This window comes from Saccopteryx leptura, chromosome 13 (genome assembly GCF_036850995.1).
Source record: "Saccopteryx leptura isolate mSacLep1 chromosome 13, mSacLep1_pri_phased_curated, whole genome shotgun sequence".
Classification (NCBI taxonomy): Eukaryota; Metazoa; Chordata; class Mammalia; order Chiroptera; family Emballonuridae; genus Saccopteryx; species Saccopteryx leptura.
Window position 1 is genome coordinate 30,129,424 of NC_089515.1, and position 21,823 is coordinate 30,151,246.

Sequence of the window (21,823 nt, forward strand, 5' to 3'; positions counted from 1 at the left end):
GGTAACTGAGGAAGGTTGGTGTTAGTGATGTGCTGAACTCAATATTCTTTCTTTCTAGATTTTATTTATTGACTTTATAGAGAGAGGCCAGAGGGACCAGGGAATGAGAAGTATAGTTGCTTCATTGTAGTTTTTCATTGCTTGCTTGTTGCTTGTCGTATGTGTCTTGACCAGACAAGTCCAGGGTTTTGAACCAGGGACCTCAGCATTCCAGGTCAATGCTCTATCCACTATGCCACCACTGGTCATGCTGAATTCAGTATTCTTTTGGAAGTAGACTTCAAAAGCAAATTATCTTGATGCAGAGGCAAGAGTGAATATACCTCATAAACTTCAGGTGTTTGAAACATCTGTTATGAAAGTGCTGCTTTTGTTTCAACAGTGGGGGTGAAGGGGAATCAGGAGTGTTCAGTGTAAGGCTCACTCAATTTCACGGCAACTACAGTGGCTAAGGGTCTCCACCAAGATCCACATTTACCACTTTAGCCTGACCTGTGGTGGTGCAGTGGATAAGCATCGACCTGTATCACTGAGGTTGCCAGTTCAAAACCCTGGGCTTGCCTGGTCAAGGCACATATGGGAGTTGATGCTTCCTGCTCCTCCCCCTTCCCTTTTCTCTCTCTCACCTCACTAAAATAAAGCAACACACATTCACCACTTTAATTTCATTTTGCTTTTGGCAATGTCAGACTCGGAGACTTCTTCAGGCTCTTTTCTGGGGTCCATCCTCTGCTCATCCCCAGAAATGGAAGCCAGAATACCCCACCTGACTGCACTAAAGCAGCAACCCTTGTGTTGGCAGAGGGTTTGGTCAACGTGGGGGATTTGCAAGGGCAATTTGCTCATGACATGTCTGGACATAGGTGGGTCAGGTGAAACCAACCCTACCCAACGCACAGGCAGCAGGCCGGTGGGAACTGTCCTCACTGTTCATTCCTGGCAGTGGCTGTGGTATTGAGTCTCCGGTCTTATTTGCAAGCCTGCCTCAGTCCACATGCTTGATCACGTTTTTTCTGTATTGTTTGCATCGCGTAAGAAAATTACTTAAGATATTCAAGTAGTCTAGGCCTGATCTGTGGTGGCGCAGTGGATAAAGCATTGACCTGGAAATGCTGAGGTCGCCGGTTCGAAACCCTGGGCTTGCCTGGTCAAGGCACATATGGGAGTTGATGCTTCCAGCTCCTCCCCCCTTCTTTCTCTCTGTCTCTCCTCTCTCTTTGTCTCTCCCTCTCCTCTCTAAAATGAATAAATAAATAAAAAATAATAATGAAAAAGAAAAAAAAAGATATTCAAGTAGTCTCTTCATTCTTCTTGGTTGCATATCCTTCTTCCAAGGGTAACAAAATTAGAATGTATTCTATTTTTCACTATAAAAGTAATAAAGATTCGCAGATTTGGAAAAAACAAAAGTAAAGCAGGGGCGCCTGACCACGCGCTGGCGCAGTGGATAGCGCATCGGACAGGGACGCCTAGGACCCAGGTTTGAAACCCTGAGGTTGCTGGCTGGAATGTGGGATCATAGACATGACCCAAGGCTGCTGGCTTGAGCCCAAAGGTTGCTGCGTTGAAGCCCAAGGTCACTGGCTTGGCTGTAGCCCCCTGGTCAACGCACATAGGAGAAAGCAATCAATGAACTAAGGAGCTGCAACGAAGAATTGATGCTTCTCATCTCTCTCCCTTCCTGTCTCTCTGTCCCTCTCTCTGACTCTCTCTGTCTCTGTCCAAAAAAAAAAAAAAAAAAAAGTAAAGCAGGCTAGAATCTTCCAACCAAATTCTTCTGTTAACCCTAGTATATTTCATTCCTACTTATATATTTATTTAGTATTTTTCTGGAGTTGGAAACAGGGAGGCAGTCAAGACTCCCGCATGTGCCCGACCAGGATCCACCCGGCATGCCCACCAGGGGGCGATGCTCTGCCCCTCTGGGGTGTTGCTCTGTTGTGACCAGAGCCATTCTAGCGCCTGAGCAGAAGCCACAGAGCCATCCCCAGCGCCCGGGCCAACTTTGCTCCAATGGAGCCTTGGCTGTGGGAGGGGAAGACAGAGACAGAGAGGAAGGAGAGGGGAAGGGGTGGAGAAGCAGATGGGCGCTTCTCCTGTGTGCCCTGACCGGGGATCAAGCCCAGGACTCCTGCATGCCAGGCCGATGCTCTACCACTGAGCCAACCGGCCAGGGCCTATTTTATTTTTCTATAAATAGAACTTTTTTTTGTTTTGTTTTGTTGTTTTGTTGTTTTTGTATTTTTCTGAAGCTGGAAACAGGGAGAGACAGTCAGACAGATTCCCGCATGCGCCCGACTGGGATCCACCCGGCATGCCCACCAGGGGGCGATGCTCTGCCCATCCTGGGCATCACTATGCTGCGACCAGAGCCACTCCAGCGCCTGAGGCAGAGGCCACAGAGCCATCCCCAGCGCCCGGGCCATCTTTGCTCCAATGGAGCCCTAGCTGCAGGAGGGGAAGAGAGAGACAGAGAGGAAGGAGAGGGGGAGGGGTGGAGAAGCAGATGGGCGCCTCTCCTGTGTGCCCTGGCCGGGAATCGAAACCCGGACTTCTGCACGCCAGGCCGACGCTCTACCACTGAGCCAACTGGCCAGGGCCAAATAGAACTTTTTTTATATAGAAAATTAGTGTTTTAATATACAAGTTTATATTCTAAATTTGCATTTGACCCTCACGAAATTTTTACCCTGCCAATGAACGCACTTCATAACCATAGTTTCCAATGACTGCTACTTAAACATCGGCACTGTGGACCTGGCTCAGTTTATTTACAAAGGATCTTTGAGTCCATGAGGATGTTGCTCCTTATTGTACACAGGTGCTTAATGCCATCACTAGATGCTAGATCATGTGCAAAGCTGTATTTAGAAAGTGACATGATGACTGCTCTTTGTTCTATTTTTGGTTTACATTATGAACAGATAGATATCTGTACTCCAGAAAATAACCTTGATTTGGGCACTGTAAGCTGGCTTGCTGTCTCCTGAAGTCATACTTAATGTAGCTACTGCCATTGGAAACATTTATCAAGCTGTTTAAGGCTAGCCGAGTCATCCAGGACCATGGCTGCAGAGGCAGGTTTTGTCTCGCTCCAAGTCTTATTTTTTTTTTTTTAAAGGTTTTATAACTTTTTTTTTTTAATTTTTTTTAATTTTTTATTTATTCACTTTTAGGGAGGAGAGAGGGAGAGAGAGGAGAGAGAGGAGAGAGAGAGACAGAGAGAGAGGAGGGGGGAGGAGCTAGAAGCATCAACTCCCATATGTGCCTTGACCAGGCAAGCCCAGGGTTTCGAACCGGCGACCTCAGCATTTCCAGGTCGACGCTTTATCCACTGCGCCACCACAGGTCAGGCTCGCTCCAAGTCTTATTGATTGGTCACTAGCAGGCCCAGAATAAGGTTTTAAGGATGTGGTCGTCTATCAGTAGATACTAAGAATGTGGGTAGAGAGTGTGGTCCCTTGCAGCCATATACTCAGGGGTTGGTCTACATATTAGCTTTGCATATCTAAAATCAGCTGATCGCCTGACAGGGTGGCACAGTGGATAAAGCGTCAACCTGGAGTGCTGAGGTCACTGGTTCGAAACCCCAGGCTTGCCTGGTCAAGGCACATATGGGAGTTGATGCTTCCTGCTCCTCCCCCCTTCTCTCTCTCTCTCCCTCCCTTCAGAGAGGAAATAACCTAGCCAAACTGGTAATGTATTAATGTGTAATGAGAAATCTAACCGCGAAGGGGCCCAAGACATGGTGTCATGGTGACTGCTCTGAACATTCTCTGCCCTGCATAGAAAGTCAAACTCCAGGGCTTTAGTGAGCATGAAACAGTGAGGGGAATCGTACGAGTGATATATTAAAGATGTCATTGAGGTAGAACAGCTCTCCAGGTAAATGGAACGTGTCTCCCCACTGGGTCCCCCTCTATTCTAGTCAGTGCTGCAGAGTCAGCCAGACCCTTCCTAGACTCTTTGGAGCCACTTACCTGCTGTTCAGAAGCTTTTCTGAAATTTCACTTGGCTCCTACTTCCTTCACATGCACGTATGCCCGGATTGAATTTCCAAGCCCTACTCTCTGGCTTTCACCAGGGAGATGTCCTATTCCCTCTGGGACCTTGTACAGATAACTTATCCTAGCCATCATGTGTAGACTTCAAGGGTTTAACTTCTAGAGGGCAGCTTGATTTCCAGATTCCAGGGATGTCAGCCTGTAGACCCATAGCTACCAATTACGGGACTGATAACGATTTTAGATCAGAATTTCAGGGAGGATCTGAGGTACTGGTGACAGGCAGATGGATTTGTGAATGCTGCCAGGAATAGCCTGTGCAGTCCTTATGGCTCCTCTGCAGGTTTTGCAGGCTCTGGAAAAGTCTTGCTTTGAATCAGAACAGTTGCTACACCATACATCTTGGACTTGGGGCCACTGAGCCAGAAGTACACACCAAGCGATAACCTGGGACCAGCCCTCAGTTGTAAATATGCTCATAAAAAATGATGAGGTGCAGTATTACTTCAGTACATTTTACACAGCCATGTACAGTGATTGGATCATTGTGTGATAACACTTATCTAAAAATGTTTGCCTTGCCTGACCTGTGGTGGCGCGGTCGCCGGTTCAAAACCCTGGGCTTGCCCAGTCAAGGCACATACAACCAGCAGTCAATGAACAACTAAAATGAAGCAACTATGACTTGATACTTCTTGTTCTCTCCCCTTCTCTCTCTGTAAAATCAATAAATAAAATTTTAAAAAGAATTTTTTAAAAATTTAAAAATAAAATAAAATAAAAATGTTTGCCTTAATCATTCCAAAACATAGTCCAACTCCTTATAAGTAGGTGGGATACACACCTCCAAAACATAATAATCAGCAAAGCTGACAGCCAGTATTCTAAGAAAATCCTTTCCTGCCACATGAGGACATCACAGAGCTCACACGGACCCCTCAGGATTTCACATGGGTGCAGTCACACCTGTCAGTACAGAAATGGTAACAACTTGGGCTATACAGAGTCCTCCAGTTTACCAAACAGCCACATGCATCATCTCTTGATCCCTGTGACAGTCACATTATGATTGTGGTTTTTAGGAACATGATTCCACTTTACAGCTGAGAATCCAAAGGCAAAGTTAAGCAGGTGTGTCATAAGGTAAGCTCCCAAGCCTAAGGTAGAGATCGAGCCCGAGTGGTTGCACCCTAGGTAACTTAGCTCTGGAGGACGCGGTGCTGCAAAGAGGTTTGGCTATGAATTTTTTTTATTTTTTATTTTTACTGATTGATTGATTTTAGAGAGAGAAGAAGGGAAAGAGAGAGAAACATCAATTTGTTGTTTCACTTATTTATGCATCCATTGGTTGATTATTGTATGTGTTCTAACCAGAGATCAAACCCACAACCTTAGAGTATCAGTACAGCGATCTAACCATCTGATCTGCCTGCCCAGGTTGGCTGTGAATTTCAAAAGCCCTGGTGCAGTTGGGTCACCAGTCTGTTCCCTTCCCTTTCATCACCTTGCAGGTTCTTCACCCCCAAAGCCCTGAAACAGGCACTAAAAATAATTGTGCAACAGGTTTCTTTGTACTTGGTGAGAAGAGGGTGGAGCTGTCCCGGAACTGACTTCCTTGAGGACTGTTAGGGGCTGGGCAACAGGACTGGGCGGGGTGGGGTGGGGTGGGGCGGGGCGGGCGGGGCTGCTGGCTGGATATTCCTTCCTCTTCCCTTTCAAGGAAAGCGTGGTCTACGGCCATACTACCCTGAACACGCCGGATCTCATTTCAAGGAAAGCGTGAATTGGCCTACAGTCTTTCTTCTTCCTGTCATTTTCTTCTTCCACATTCCTTATTCTGACCCCCCACCCCAATCAGACAGGATCTTTGCCTTCACAAAGATTATGAGGAGACATGAATCTAAGTGTGTATGCCACGAAGGGACCTGATTTGGACAAGGGGGCCACGGTGGGAGGGCCTCTTGGAGTGAATGATATTTGTCTAAGACCGGAAGGGTGATAAGCTTTAGGTTAGGTTGTTTGCCTAAATAACCAAGACTCCAAAATTTCCAGATTCCCAGGGCCAAATGGCAGCAATCTGGTTGGAAAGTGGACTCCAGCAGGGCCCTGTCTTGATGCCCGCCCTGTTGCATACCAAGCTCATTGTTTTTACTTAGACTGTATGTGTGGGAGGGGTGCGGGGGAGGGGGGGTTGTCAGGCTTGGGAGGTGGCACTGCTAAAGTTCCTCTCACTTATGGGCTGTGCTCCAGATTAAGCAGTAGCATGTGCAGAGGCCCTAGGGCCAAAAAGAGTTTGGTCTCTCCAAAGAATTGATAAGCCCTGGCTGGATGGGTGGATTGGTTGGGGCATCATCCTGAAGGGCAGAGGTTGCCAGTTTTATACCTGTTCAAGGCACATACAGGAACAGATTGATGTTTCTGTCTCTCTCTCTCTCCCCCCCCCCCTTCCTCTCTCTAAAATCAATAAAATAAACATTTTGTAAAGCCAGTATCCACGGCCACCATCACAGCCGCCTGGCCCATGCAGGTTCGCATTGGATTCGGACAGATGGTAATGAAACAACGGAGCCAAGAACTGGTGGGCCATCATCTTTAATCCTAGCTTGCACCCAGCGGGCAAGTAAAAACACACACTGGGCTCCAAAACCCACTCATTCAGTGCTCACAAAGCTACTGACTTATCTGAGTTTCCTAGAATCAAAGGTTTCTAGCTCACCAGACTTATTCACCTCTGTTCCCCATCTCCTTCTCTCTGCACAAACTGGCTTCTTTTTCAACACTCCGCCATCTTGGCTACTTCTCCTGGCCTCCTCCGCGTAGCCTCTCTCTGTTCTCTGCTCTCTCCTCTAATGCTAATCTCAGGAACCGAGAGAGCAAGCTCCCTGTCTACCCCACTTTATAGTGCAGAAATCAAAACTTTTAATCCAATATACAAAATAGGGAAGTTTCCAATACAAAGTCACTTATCTGAGGCATGATGGGATTGCACCACCCCACATGAAAAGGTGGGAAAGGCTTAGTCCTAAAACTAAGCCCCAGGCTACAAGGATCCTAGCTGCCCACAGCCTGCCCCCAACACACATTAATAAATCACGCCCATGCCAGGAAGAAGGGCAACTAATATCAGCTGGGCGACGGGCTTCCACGTGGGCAGAACCATCTTTAACAAAGTGAGCATAATATATTTTATCTGACCAACAGTATGTAACAACTACAAATAAATGTTAGGTATTTTTACCTAAATTCTTTTTTTTTTTTTTTTTTTTTTTTTTTGGTATTTCTCTGAAGCTGGAAATGGGGAGAGACAGTCAAACAGACTCCCGCATGCGCCCGACCGGGATCCACCCGGCACGCCCACCAGGGGGCGACGCTCTGCCCACCAGGGGGCGATGCTCTGCCCCTCCGGGGAGTCGCTCTGTTGCGACCAGAGCCACTCTAGCGCCTGGGGCAGAGGCCAAGGAGCCATCCCCAGCGCCCGGGCCATCTTTGCTCCAATGGAGCCTTGGCTGTGGGAGGGGAAGAGAGAGACAGAGAGGAAGGAGAGGGGGAGGGGCGGAGAAGCAGATGGGCGCCTCTCCTGTGTGCCCTGGCTGGGAATCGAACCCGGGACCCCCGCACGCCAGGCCGACGCTCTACCACTGAGCGAACCGGCCAGGGCCTACCTAAATTCTTACCTAATTTAACATTTCAGGGTTTGTTTGCTCTTTTGGGGAGACAGCAGTCTCCCTATGTGGATGCATAGTCCATCTACAGCCACAAATTTATATAATAAAGCCAAATATACAGCAAGACTGCTAGAAAATATTAAACCCATATAGAAGAGAGAGAAGAGTGAGCCCCCAAATCAAGGCTAACGAGTTTCTAGAAATGAGCATTTGGTGGGCCTGTAGTCAGAGGGTGGAGCCATGGTGTACTTGGGGCTGGGAAGCTGATCTTCCTTCCCTGCTGAGAGCAGCTCCTGAGTTAAATGTGGTTTTTTTTTGTTTAATATTTTATTTATTGATTTTTAGAGAGAGAGAGAAGGGGGAGGAGCAGGAAGTATCAACTCCCATATGTGCCTTGACCAGGCAAGCCCAAGGTTTTGAACCGGCAACCTCAGTGTTCCAGGTCGACGCTTTATCCCACTGCGCCACCAGGTCAGGCCAGTTAGATGTTTTTATTATGTCCATTTTACAGAGCTAGAAACAGAGTCAGCTTTTTCTGAACTGGCATCCCATTGTATGAGAGGAATATCAGGAAGGGTTAGACTTGATAGGCCTGGATATAACAGCCAAGCTGCTCACCCAGCATCTTAGAGCCGGGGCAGCTTTGCAAATGGGAGCACTGAGGCCCAGAACTGGGACTGCTGCTCCCAGAATCTGGGGACTGGAGGAACCAGGACTAGAACCCAGGTTACCCAACTCCCAACCCAGTGGCCCCTCTAAAGTTGGTCAGGATACAGCCCTGGCTGGATAGCTCAGTTGATTACAGCATTGTCCCAATACACAAAGGTCAATATATTCAATGTCCTCAACACTGCATTTCCAAATGGGCAGGTAAGTGGGAGGGGTTTATGTTTTCCCAAATGATGTGAAGTGAGTCTTCTGTGGCTGAGACCAGTACTGTCTTCAATGAGATCCCCAGTGTCTGCCTGAAGGCATCTGAGATGGGAAAGGGAAGGCCTCAAGTGTACTTGCTTGTCAGAGTCTACAAGGTTTGTGGACTTGCTTATCCCTTCCCACCCCCAAGAAACCAGAAGCAAAGCTACTTGGGGAGGAAAACTTAATGACTTAATTGAAACAACCTGCCCTCTCTGGGACAGACTCACTAAGATTCCATGAAACAGAGGGCCTGTGAGACTTGGGAAATGGTTGTGAGCAGCTGAGAAGGCAGGCCAGCAATAACTCAACCCATCTTCGGCTGTGGGGAGAAGGTGTGGGGCTGCACCCCATCAGACCATGGAGCCCTTCTATTGAAGAGAGGCCTCTATTTCACCATCAGTTGGAACTAGCATCTGGCCCCTCTGTTCATTTCCCTGGTGTTCATCTCTTCTGAGCCCTGGTATCACTGGGTTATTGCTCTTTTTATTTTTATTTTTTTATTTTTTTTATTTTTTATTTTTGGTTATTGCTCTTTTTAAAAAGCGACTCAGGCCTGACCTGTGGTGACGCAGTGGATAAAGCGTCAACCTGGAAACACTGAGGTTGCCGGTTCAAAACCCTGGGCTTGCCTGGTCAAGGCACATATGAGAGTTGATGCTTCCTGCTCCTCCCCCCTTCTCTCTCTCTCTCTCTCGCTCACTTTCTTTCCCCTCTCTATAATGAATAAATAAAAAGAATCTTAAAAAGCGACTCAGGTCCCCGTGCCCACCTTGCTCACACTCCAACCCAGTGTTTACCATGCGGCTCACCCCTCATCCCTGCACATCACACACCCATTTTTTTATATATATAAATTAATTTATTTGTTACAGAGAGAGGGATAGATGGGGACAGACAGACAGGAACGGAGAGAGATGAGAAGCATCAATCATCAGTTTTTCGTTGTGACTCCTTAGTTGTTCATTGATTGCTTTCTCATATGTGCTTTGACAACGGCCTTCAGCAGACCAAGTAACCCCTTGCTCAAGCCAGCGACCTTGGGTACAAGCTGGTGAGCTTTTTTTTTTTTTTTTTTTTCCTCAAGCCAGATGAGCCCGCGCTCAAGCTGGCGACCTCGGGATCTCGAACCTGGGTCCTTCCACATCCCAGTCCAACGCTCTATCCACTGCACCACCGCCTGGCCAGGCACACATCCATTTTTTTTACCTCCCCCCGGACACAGATCCAGCCACACCCAGCTCTTTCGAGTTGCTTGGACATGCTGCTCTCTCCACTTTTCCATGTTAGCCTTTCTCCATCTGTGTGTTATGCTAAATGCTGTAACAAATCTCAAAATTTCAGCTTTTAACTCAAAGTTATTTCCAGATTTTCATAAGACTTCTGTACTGCTGTTTCTAGATGTTGTGCAATGGTGGTGGGGGTGGAGTTGCCATCTTGCACACATAGCTCCAAGATTGCCCTGAGCATTGACACCCCCAACCCCTCGGTGGCACAATAGGAAAGAGCAACGGATGATCTTATGAGGTTTTTATGGGTCAGCACACACCACTTCTGCTCACATTTCAGTGGCTAGAAATCAGTCACTTGTCAGGACTTAAGTGCAAGGGAATCTGGGAAACATTCCAGCTGTGTTCCCAGGGAAGAGGGAATGGGTTTTGTGAACACTCTGCCATACCATCCTTGAGGTGTCAGCCTGGGTCACCTTCACAAAAAATAATCCCTAACTCATTATGACTGGGTTGAGTTGCACCTTCTTGGTTGAACCACCATACTTGGTACCTAATCCTTTTTTTTTTTTCAAGGTGAGAGGAGGGGAGATTGTGAGTCAGCCTCCCACATGTGCCCGGACTGGGATCCACCTGGCAACTCCATCTGGGGCCAATGCTTGAGTACTGAGCTATTTTTAGTGCTTGAGGTTGATGTGCTCCAACAGAACTGTCCTCAGTGCCCAGGACCATGCTTGAACCAGTCGAGCCACTGGCTGCTGGAAGGGAAGAAGAAGAGAAGAGGGAGAAAAAGGGAAGAGGGAGGGGGGAGAAGCAGATGGTCGTTTCTCCTGTGTACTTTGACTGGGAATTGAACTCGGGACGTCCATACACAGGGCCAATGCTCTATCCACTGAGCAACCAGCCAGGGCCCCTAATCCTTTTATAACCCATGTTCAAGGTAGGGTACAATGATTGTGTTTTTTTTTAAGTTTTTATTTATTGATTTTACAAAGCTGGAGGGAGAGCGAGAAGTATCAACTCACAGTTGCTTCATGTTAGTTGTTCTTGATTGCCATTGTATGTGCCTTGACTGGGCAAGCTCAGGGTTTTGAACTGGCGACCTCAGCATTCCAGGTTGATGGTTTATCCACTGCACCACCACAGGCCAGTCCAATGATTACTTACTTATACATTTTAATGTGTTGGACCCTGTGGTTGTTTCCTATTGCTGCTGTAAAAAATTACCACAAACGCCTGACCTGTGGTGGCGCAGTGGATAAAGCGTCGACCTGGAAATGCTGAGGTCACCGGTTCAAAACCCTGGGCTTGCCTGGTCAAGGCACATATGGGAGTTGATGTTTCCAGCTCCTCCCACCTTCTCTCTCTCTATCTCTCCTCTCTCTGTCTCTCCCTCTCCTCTCTAAAATGAATAAATAAAAAAAATTTAAAAAGAAATTACCACAAACTTAGTGGCTCAAAACAACACAAAAATGTAAGCCCTGGCTAGGTAGTTCAATTGGTTAGAGTGTTGTCCCAATATCCAAGGTTACTGGTTTGATACATAGAGCAAGAATCAACCAATGAATGTAGAAGTAATTAGAACAAATTGATGTTTCTCTCTCCTTTTCCTCTTTCTCTAAAAATAATACAAATTTAAAAAAACAAAACAAAAAACAAGTACTGGCCCTGGCCGGTTGGCTCAGTGGTAGAGCGTCGGCCTGGCGTGCAGAAGTCCCGGGTTCGATTCCCGGCCAGGGCACATAGGAGAGGCGCCCATCTGCTTCTCCACCCTTCCCCCTCTCCTTCTTCTCTGTCTCTCTCTTCCTCTCCCGCAGCCAAGGCTCCATTGGAGCAAGGATGGCCCGGGCGCTGGGGATGGCTCCTTGGCCTCTGCCCCAGGCGCTAGAGTGGCTCTGGTCGCAACATAGCGAAGCCCTGGATGGGCAGAGCATCGCCCCCTGGTGGGCAGAGCATCACCCCTGGTGGGCATGCCGGGTGGATCCCGGTCGGGCGCATGCGGGAGTCTGTCTGACTGTCTCTCCCCGTTTCCAGCTTCAGAAAAAACAAAAACAAAAAAAAAAAAAAAGAACTATCTTAGTTTTGGTATTCATAGGCTTGAAGTGGATCTTGCTGGGTTACAGTCAAGGTGGCAGCCGGGCTGTGCTCCTTCCTGAACACTGGAGGGGGAATCTGTTTCCTTGCCTTCTTCAGCATCCAGGGGCTGCTTACAGTCCTTGCCTTGTAGCCCCTTCCATCACCACATAGTCTCTGATTCTAAACTGACTGCCTCCCTCTTATAAAGACCCTTGTGATGACATTGGGCCCACCCGGATAATCTAGGATCACCTTATCTCAAGATCTTTAACTTAATCACATCTGCAAAAATCTCTTTTGCCATATAAGGTAATATTTATATATATCTTTTTAAATTTTTTTACTTATTGATTTTAGAGAGAGAATGAGAGAGAGAGAGAGACGGGAACATTGATCTGTTCCTGTATATGCACTGACTGGGGATAGAACTGGCAACCTCTGAGCTTTGGGATGATGCTGAGCTATCCAGCTGAGCTATTCAGCCAGAACCGAGCATTTTCTTCTTTTCTTTCTTTTATTTGCCTTTCTTTTCTCTCTCTCTTTCTTTTCTTTCTTTCTTTTTCTCTCTCTCTCCCCTCCCTCCCTCCCTCCCTTCCTTCCTTCTTTCTTTTCTTCCTTCCTTTCTTCCTCCCTCCTTGCCTCCCTCCCTCCCTCCCTTCCTCCCTCTTACTTTCTTTTAGTGAGAGAGAGACAGGAAGAGAGAGAGCTGAGAAGCATCAACTCATAGTTGCAGCATCTTAGTTGTTCATTGATTGCTTCTCATACATGCCTTGACTGAGGGACTCCAGCCAAGCTAGTGACCCCTTGATGAAACCAGCAACCTTAGGCTCAAGCCAAAGGCTTTTGGGCTCAAGCCAGTGACCATAGGGTCATGTTGATGATCCTATGCTCAAGCCGGCGACCCCTTGTTCAAACTGGTGAGCCTATGGTCAAGTTGGATGAGCTGGCGTTCAAACCGGCGACCTTGGGGTTTCAAACCTGGGTCCTCAGTGTCCCAGGTTGACGTTTTATCACTGCACCACCACCTGGTCAGGCACCAGGCATTTTTTTCAATGTGACCTCAAAGTTGAAAAAAATTCAGCGCCTACCCTGTAGTGGCCCAGTGAATAAAGTGTCAACCTGGAATGCTGAGGTCGCCAGTTCAAAACCCTGGGCTTGCCTGGTCAAGGCACATATGGGAGTTGTGCACATCCTGCTCTTTCCCTCACTTTCTCTTTCTCCCCCCACCCCATTTCCCTAAAATGAATAAATAAAAAATTTTAAATTAAATTTAAAAAACTGCCCTGGCCAGACAGCTCAGTTAATTAGAGCATCAGCCTGCACAGGTATTGCTGGTCCCATCCCCAGTCAGGGCACACACAGGGACAGATCGATGGTCCTGTCTCTCTACCTTCCTCTCTCTCTAAAATCAATTTTAAAAGTTTTAAAAAAGACTTGTTAAAAATATATTAAAAAGTTGAGTAAGAATGTAACACACACACATATATTTTTAAATTAGTGACTTGCATTGAAAGCATGGTGAATAGATCAGCAAATAGATGACAGTCACAATTACAAAGAAAGAGCTAGATCAAATACCAGATACAGCATAGACTTTTTCTTATTGAGGGGAAATTCACATAACATAAATTAGTCATTTTAAAGTGTACATATCAGTGGCATTTTGAATATCCACACTGTTTTTGCCACCTCTAACAAGTTTCAACACATTTCAACATTCCAAAAGTAAACTTTATACCCATCAGCAGTCACCCTCCCCATCCAGGCCCCCAGACTTAAGCAAACACCAATCTGCTTTCTGTCTCTACGGATTTATTTCCCTATTCTGCATATTTCATTTAAATAGAATCACAGTATATGACCTGTGTGTATGGTTTCTTTCATTGAGCATCATGTTTTTGAGCATAATGCTGTAGTGCGCATCAGTGCTTCATTCCTTTTTTTTTTTTTTTTTTTTTACACGGACAGAGACAGAGACAGAGAGAGGGATAGATAGGGACAGACAGGAACGGAGAGAGATGAGAAGCATCAATCATTAGTTTTTCGTTGTGACACCTTAGTTCATTGATTGCTTTCTCATATGTGCCTTGACCGTGGGCCTTCAGCAGACTGAGTGACCCCTTGCTCGAGCCAGTGACCTTGGGTCCAAGCTGGTGAGCTTTTTGCTCAAGCCAGATGAGCCTGCGCTCAAGCTGGCAACCTCAGGGTCTCAAACCTGGGTCTTCCGCATCCCAGTCCAACGCTCTATCCACTGCGCCACCGCCTGGTCAGGCTCATTCCTTTTTATGACTGAGAAATATTGCTGTGAATGGGTATACCACCGTTTGTGCACTTCTCTACCGATGGACCATAGCATAGAATTTGCCTTCTTTTGGACTTGAACATCACGGAGACTATTTCTCCGCCCCAGAACCTAACTCTAATATATCTGTCCGGGTCTGTGCGATAACCCTTTCCATACATGTTCTCATGTAATATAAAAGTTTTGTAGGGGCCCTGGCCGGTTGGCTCAGCGGTAGAGCGTAGGCCTAGCGTGCGGAGGACCCGGGTTCGATTCCCGGCCAGGGCACATAGGAGAAGCGCCCATTTGCTTCTCCACCCCTCCGCCGCGCCTTCCTCTCTGTCTCTCTCTTCCCCTCCCGTAGCCAAGGCTCCATTGGAGCAAAGATGGCCCGGGCGCTGGGGATGGCTCTGTGGCCTCTGCCCCAGGCGCTAGAGTGGCTCTGGTCGCAACATGGCGACGCCCAGGAGGGTCGCAACATGGCGACACCCAGGATGGGCAGAGCATCGCCCCCTGGTGGGCAGAGCGCCGCCCCATGGTGGGCGTGCTGGGTGGATCCCGGTCGGGCGCATGCGGGAGTCTGTCTGACTGTCTCTCCCTGTTTCCAGCTTCAGAAAAATGCAAAAAAAAAAAAAAAAAAAAGTTTTGTAGCCTGACCAGGCTGTGGCATAGTGGATAGAGCGTCAGACTGGGATGCAGAGGACCCAGGTTCGAGACTTCGAGGTCACCAGCTTGAGCACGGGCTCATCTTGTTTGAGCAAAAGCCCACCAGCTTGAACCCAAGGTCGCTGGCTCCAGCAAGGGGTTACTCAGTCTGCTGAAGGCCCAAGGTCAAGGCACATATGAGAAAGCAATCAATGAACAACTAAGGTGTTGCAACACGCAATGAAAAACTAATGACTGATGCTTCTCATCTCTCTCTGTCCCTGTCTATCCCTCTCTCTGACTCATTCTCTGTCTCTGTATAAAAAAAAAAATTTTCCCCTGGCCGGTTGGCTCAGTGGTAGAGCGTCGGCCTAGCGTGCGGAGGACCCGGGTTCGATTCCCGGCCAGGGCACACAGGAGAAGCGCCCATTTGCTTCACCCCTCCGCTGCGCTTTCCTCTCTGTCTCTCTCTTCCCCTCCCGCAGCCAAGGCTCCATTGGAGCAAAGATGGCCCGGGCGCTGGGGATGGCTCTGTGGCCTCTGCCTCAGGCGCTAGAGTGGCTCTGGTCGCAACATGGCGACGCCCAGGATGGGCAGAGCATCGCCCCCTGGTGGGCAGAGCTTCGCCCCATGGTGGGCGTGCCGGGTGGATCTCGGTCGGGCGCATGCGGGAGTTTGTCTGACTGTCTCTCCCTGTTTCCAGCTTCAGAAAAATGAAAAAGAAAAAAAAAAGTTTTGTAAAGAAGGGATTACTTGCCCCCATTTTACAGGTTCAGAACCTGAGGCACAGAAGGATGGGACTGTGTTGGGCAGATAAAATATATTATGCTCACTTTGTTAAAGATGGCGCTGCCCACGTGGAGGCCATCACCCAGGTGATATTAATGTGTGTTGGGGATGGGCTGTGGGCAGGCAGAATCCTTGTAGCCTGGGGCTTGGTTTTGGGATTAAGCCTTTCCCGCCCTTTTTGATGTGGGGTGGTACAATCCCATCATGTCTCTGATAAGTGACTTTGTATTAGAGACTTCCCTATTTTGTATATTGGATTAAAAGTTTTTATTTCTACACTATAAAATGGGGGCAGAATGGGAGCTTGCTCTCTTGATTCCTGAGATTAGCATTAGGGAGGAGAGAGCAGAGAGGAGAGCAGAGAAAGGACATTGTGGAGGAGGCCAGTTTGTGCAGAGTTTGTGCAGGGAGAAGGAAGGAGATGGGGAACAGAGGTGAAACCTTTGGTGAGCTAGAAACCTTTGATTCTAGGAAACTCGGATAAGTCAGTAGCTTTGTGAGCACTGAATGTGAGTGGGTTTTGGAGCCCAGTGTGTATTTTTACTTGCCCGCCGGGTGCAAGCTAGGATTAAAGATGACGGCCCACCAGTTCTTGGCTCCTTTGTTTCTTTACCGACTGTCCGAATCCAATGCGAACCTGCATGGGCCGGGCTGCTGTGATGGTGGCCGCGGCCTCCGGCTACACAGACTGCAAGAGTCCACCCCTCTTCACCTCAACTGGTGGTAACTGAAAACGAAGTCCATATGAAAAGCAAATCCTTGGGAAGGATTTCAATGCAGTCTAAACAAATGCAGAAAATCCTTGAATTCTGTGTCCTTCCACCCGTGATTCGGAACACCCTCAGTGTCTCCTCCCAGGCAGGCTGCCAGCGTGCCAAGCACAGAGTGCTCATCACTTCCTTGTTTGATACCTTCTCATTACTTTTAATTGCATCTGAGCCTCTCTAGCATCTTGTATGCTGACTCCTAATCCAGGGCATTTCTCTGCCTCCCACTGGTCCAACACAGCACTTCCCTCTCAGAGCTCTCCAGAGAAGTGCCCCCAGAAAATGGAGTTGGTCTTCTGTAATGAATTCACCTCTCTAATGAATAGTATAATATCCAACTTCCAGGCATATTTACATAGCAATCTCCACACACAAGCAACATTACAAAGGGAAGATGTTTAAAAGAATGCCATCTCAAAGCTCCATTTCCTATTGTACTAAGAACACTGGGAATTACCCTGACAAGAAGATAAAACGACTTCCAGGGATGCTAGGTTAGAGACAATAACACCAGCCCCATTAATGTTTAAAGTCAATGGAGCATAAAACTGCTTTTCTCTACTTACAGGCAGGCATCATCTTACAGCGAGGATGAAAAAAAATTACCATTTAACTCTGCTGCAATCCATAAACTCTCCCCTAATTTTCATTCTCTTTGAAATTCTCCAGTAAGTACCATAAGAATGAAAATGAGAATCACTCTCTCTGGGGAAACGGCTTCCAGTCCTCACCACTAAAATGTGTGAAGAGCCCTCCACTGTACTGGAGGAGGAAGTCTGCCTGTCAGGAAAGGTTCTGTCACCAAAACCTGCAGAACTAGTTGTGGTGACACACCTTGGGACTTGGGAGCCTCTGGGCTGGCTTCAAGAGAACCTTAAACAATCCCAGGTCAGCGTCGACCCGAGGCTGAATACAGAGGACTGGGCAAGGTCAGGAAGTAATACCTTTAGGGTATGTTTTACTTAGTGGGCTGCAAGGGGGAACTTTCATTATCACCATATTAGCTGTTTCCCTGGGGGAATTTCTGTAACTGAGCCAGGCCTCTGTTAGTAAACCATTGGACCTAATCCCACATTACATTTGTGTAATGCCTGACAAAGCCTGTTCCCATTATCTCATTTGATCCTGAAAACAATCCTCAGAGGGAGGCAAGGCAGGGATTATTTTTTTTCCATTTTACAAGTGAAAACACTTGTAAACTGATTTGCCAGGAGCCACACACCCCAGACACGGCAGGAATGAGACTTGAAACTAGGTCTTTGTACAACCTGTTCAGGATTCTTTTGACTCCGCACCACAGACGGGTCAAAATATTCCCAGCCACACCCAATCCTCACATTCATCAGTTTAACAGCAGCTGGGAGCTCACTACCACAGAGCTTGTATTTATACTGCCCACACCTTTGTCCTAATGAAAAATACAGCCCTGATTGGCAAGCTCTCTGGGGCAGAAAGAAAAAAAAAATTATATCATCTCTACACCAAAGGTAAAATTAATCAGATTTGAATTTGAAAAAAAAAATCAAAGCATTAGAAAAAATCTAAGAAAAATGAAACTGAGTATTTAATAAATTTCTGGAGGCAAGAAGACACTAAATTTAGCACTGTGTTAGAAATCTCAAAGAAAGGATTTTTATAGATTTGACTACATTAAAGTTTTAGTGAAAAAAAAAATGCCTGTACCGGGCGAAAAAAAAAAACCCTGAAAATATACTCACACCAAAACATGAAAATAAAAAAAATAAATAAATAAAACAAAAACAAAAAACATGAAAATAAAAAAGAGTTAACTTCTCAGATGTAGAGGAGTCATGCAAAAAATAAGCTCGATAGGAAAAGTTTATTAGGGAACGATTGGCAAAAACAGGAAGTAAAGGTGGTTAACACTTAGAAAACTACTTTATCCAACTAAAAATCAAAGAAATAAAAACTGAAAGGAGTTACCAATTTCATTTATGGAATCAGCAAAAAAAAATTTAACTCTAGTACTCAAATACTAGTGAAGGTGCAATGAATAATGTATGCTCACATATTAGTGATGGGAAGGAAATTTAACCACTGGAAAGCAGTTTGGAGCACTTACCAGAAACCTTAAAATATCCATATCCTTCGAACTAAATTTCTAATCCTGGGAATATGTTTCTAGGAGTCATCAATATGGAAAGTTATAAACACAAAAATATTAGTCCATAAACTTATTTACAATGGAGAAATTAGGTAAACAGTAAATGTTAAAGTAATTTTTAAATTATGCTACAGCCATTTGATGGAAACTTACGTAAGCATTTTATGTTCTCCAAGTGTATGCAATAACACAAACACCGTTCATGGTGTAATACCAAGTGGAAAAGTGTACAACATTGTATATGTGGCTGTTTCTATCACACTTTAATAGAAAAGGCTAGAAAGGAAAAATTATGTTAATAAGAACCATGTTTGAGTACTATAAGAGATTTTTTTTCATCGCCCTATAGTTCTATTTGAATCTTTTCTTTAATGAAAAAAAAAATCAACTCCTCTTTAGCCATGCGGTGGCGCATCATTCTCGCGTTGGTGCTTGAAGACAGCTCAGGGGAAAAGCTCAGAAACCCTAACCCAGATCGAAGACGCACCACTTTCCGCGGGTACCGCAGCACCCCCAATTCTTCCCCCTTTCCCCGCCTCCACCTTTCGGAAGCCGGACCAGGCAGGGCCCGTCCCTCCCCCACCACTCCCGAGTCTGGGTGACGGCGAGTGTGCGGGGGAGGAGCAAGGCGGTCCCAAGTGTTGATGACACGTGGGGAGGGAGCTAGCGGCTGAGGAGGAGGGGTTAGGCGTGTGGGTGGGTGTGTCTGCGAGTGGGAGAAACCAACCCAGGTAACCTCAGAGTCCCCATTTTCTTGTGTTGCCCATCCGCTCCGGGACCTACCGAGGTCTCCCCACACATGAAACCCTCTTATATGTGGACACCGAGCTCACATAAGAGAAGGCTCTGGCCATGACCCTCCGCTGCCCCAGACGCCCGCCACGCGACACCGCCCCCCACGTCTCCCCCCGGGCCCGCGCGGTGGTAGAGCCCGGCGGCGACGTCAGCCATTGTTTACAAATCTACCCGAGCCGGTAGGATTCAGGCTACCGCGGCTGTAGTGAGCGGTTCGAGGGCCCGCGGGTGCCCGGTCTTCGCGTCCGCCCCGGCTCGGGCTTCGGCCTCAGCCCCGCGACCGGCTCCGCCGCGGCCCACAGAGCCACCAGCGACGCCCGCAGAGCTCCGGGTGCCCGGGTTGGGGGCCATGCCGTGCCGGAGGGAGGAGGAAGAGGAAGCCGGCGAGGAGGCGGAGGCGGAGGAAGAGGAGGAGGACAGCTTCCTCCTGCTGGAGCAGTCCGTGACGCTGGGCGGCTCGGGCGAGGTGGACCGGCTGGTGGCCCAGATCGGCGAGACGCTGCAGCTGGACGCGGCGCAGGACAGCCCTGCCTCCCCGTGCGCGCCCCCGCTGCAGCCCCCGCGGCCCCCGGCGGCGGTGCGGGCGGACAAGGCCCGGCCCCCGGTTCTGCCGTTGCTCCTGCCGCCCGCGCCGGCCGAGGCGGTGGGCCCGCCGCCCCCGGGGGCCCTTCGCTGCGCCCTTGGGGACCGCAGCCGCACGCGAGGCCGGGCTGCGCCCTACTTTGTGGCGGAGCTGGCCGCAGGTCCCAGCGCGCTGCCGGGCCCGTGCCGGCGAGGATGGTTGCGGGGCGCCGTCGCCTCCCGCCGCCTGCAGCAGCGTGGATGGCCCCCAGCCGGGGCGCGCTCCCACGACGACGACCCGCACCGGCTCCTGCAGCAGCTCGTGCTGTCGGGGAACCTCATCAAGGAAGCTGTGCGGAGGCTCCAGCGAGCTGTCGCTGCAGTTGCAGCCACAGGCCCGGCGGGCACCTCCGGGACTGGGGGCGGCCGCAGCGGACCGGACCCAGTCGCTCTGCAGCCCTCCGGTGCCTTGCACTGACCCGGGCCCCTGAACGAGGAAGAGGAGGCCGCTGCGCAGACCCATCAGCGTCCTGCCTTTACCAACCTGAACTGAAGCCGCGGTCGCAGGGAGGCTTGTGAGGAGAAACCTAAAGCCGAGAAGTTATCGGCCCCTGCGAGGCTGTCGGAGAAAATCTGAAAGGGGAGAAATGCACGGCCAGGACACGTCTGTGCCGCGTGCGAATTTCCCCAGCCACCTTGGGGCCAAGGACCTGGGGTAAACTGGGAGAACTACGGCAGCTACTTTTATCTATTTGTACCTGACTTAACCCTTGGGGGCGTTGTGTGCTTGGATTGTTTAAGATAGTGTCCCAAAGGGCGGGAATCGTGAGGGCTTTTATAACAATACTTGAAAACTTAATGACACGAATACATTTTCTTTATTTTCCGGTGGAGGAGCTTAGTGAAAATGGTGCTACAATTGCTGTGCAAAGAAATTCCGGAGGAAAGAAGAATACAAAAGCTTGGTGGTGGGTGGTTGGCATCGCTTCCTTTCTTCCACCTAATTGGCGACTGGTCGAGGTGGGAGATGTGAACTCCAATTAGAGTGGAAAAGAGGTAGAGACTTTTGAAACTGGATAGAGTTGGAGTTGAATTTAGACTTTTAAGTGACTTGACCTTGTTACCTATGCTTGAAGGTCACGGTTTGCTGTATGTGGGAGGATGTGGGGTTCCTGGGAGAGCTAACTCACCCGCATGCCCTTTCTTTCTCTTGTTCCAAGAAGAGCCCAGTCTGTGCTTTCCCACCTTTTGGGAGTCTCCCAAGGAGATAGGCAGAGAGAGGGACATGTGGGGAGTTATTTGTTTTTTTCTGTGCTTTCCTCTTCCCAGAACTCCTCCTCCTCCTCCCATGAGGCCACTCTTGGCCATGTCATGAGCTTTCTCAGAAACAGTCATAAACAATCTCAAGTCTCTCTGGTCCTCCCATTCTGCCTTTCTTATTTCACCAGTTCTGGTGTTCACGTGCGTAGATGAGACCCTGGCTGTTTTCTGCTCTGTTCTGGCTCTCTCTGGATCCATGGTCCTGAGCCTCCGTGGGTCCTCACCCCTCACAGTTTTCTCATGCCACCAACTCTTCTTTGTGAATGACTGAAACCGTTTTAAAAATGTGACTCTCCAGGAGGAGAAACCATTACCCTTGTGAAACTTGATGGCGCTTTAAGTAAGGTGCCACCCCCAGACTTAAAGGTAGCTAAACGCATTAAAAAAAAAAAAAAAAAAAAAAGATTCAATGGCTTGTTCATCCTCCAGATGTAGCTATTGACGTACACTTCGCACCGGAGTGTCTGAACTTGTGGTGGTCCTGATTTATAGGATTTCTTAATTAAAATGTCTGCTGAATAAATCTGTTTTTTGTTTTGGAGCATGGTTTGGCTTTTTGGTGGGAGGTGAGGGGAACAAAAGAACTTGGGAATACATTTAATAATGAAGAATGCACTTGGGAGAGACCTAGGCTCAGCACAGAGTACTGGTAGC

General features: G+C 48.1%; 1 protein-coding gene across 1 annotated transcript; it reads left to right on the top strand.

Moving 5' to 3' along the window:
- The first annotated feature begins 19,374 nt into the window (after positions 1 to 19,374).
- Positions 19,375 to 21,572, top strand: FRAT2 (FRAT regulator of WNT signaling pathway 2). Its single transcript, XM_066355396.1, has one exon. It carries the CDS (start codon positions 19,638 to 19,640, stop codon positions 20,325 to 20,327), a length of 690 nt encoding a protein of 229 aa, XP_066211493.1. The 5' UTR covers positions 19,375 to 19,637; the 3' UTR covers positions 20,328 to 21,572.
- The last annotated feature ends 251 nt before the right edge of the window (positions 21,573 to 21,823 follow it).

Bases quoted from the DNA above. Each gene is read 5' to 3' on its own strand.
- FRAT2 (XM_066355396.1), top strand. From the start codon at position 19,638: ATGCCGTGCCGGAGGGAGGAGGAAGAGGAAGCCGGCGAGGAGGCGGAG.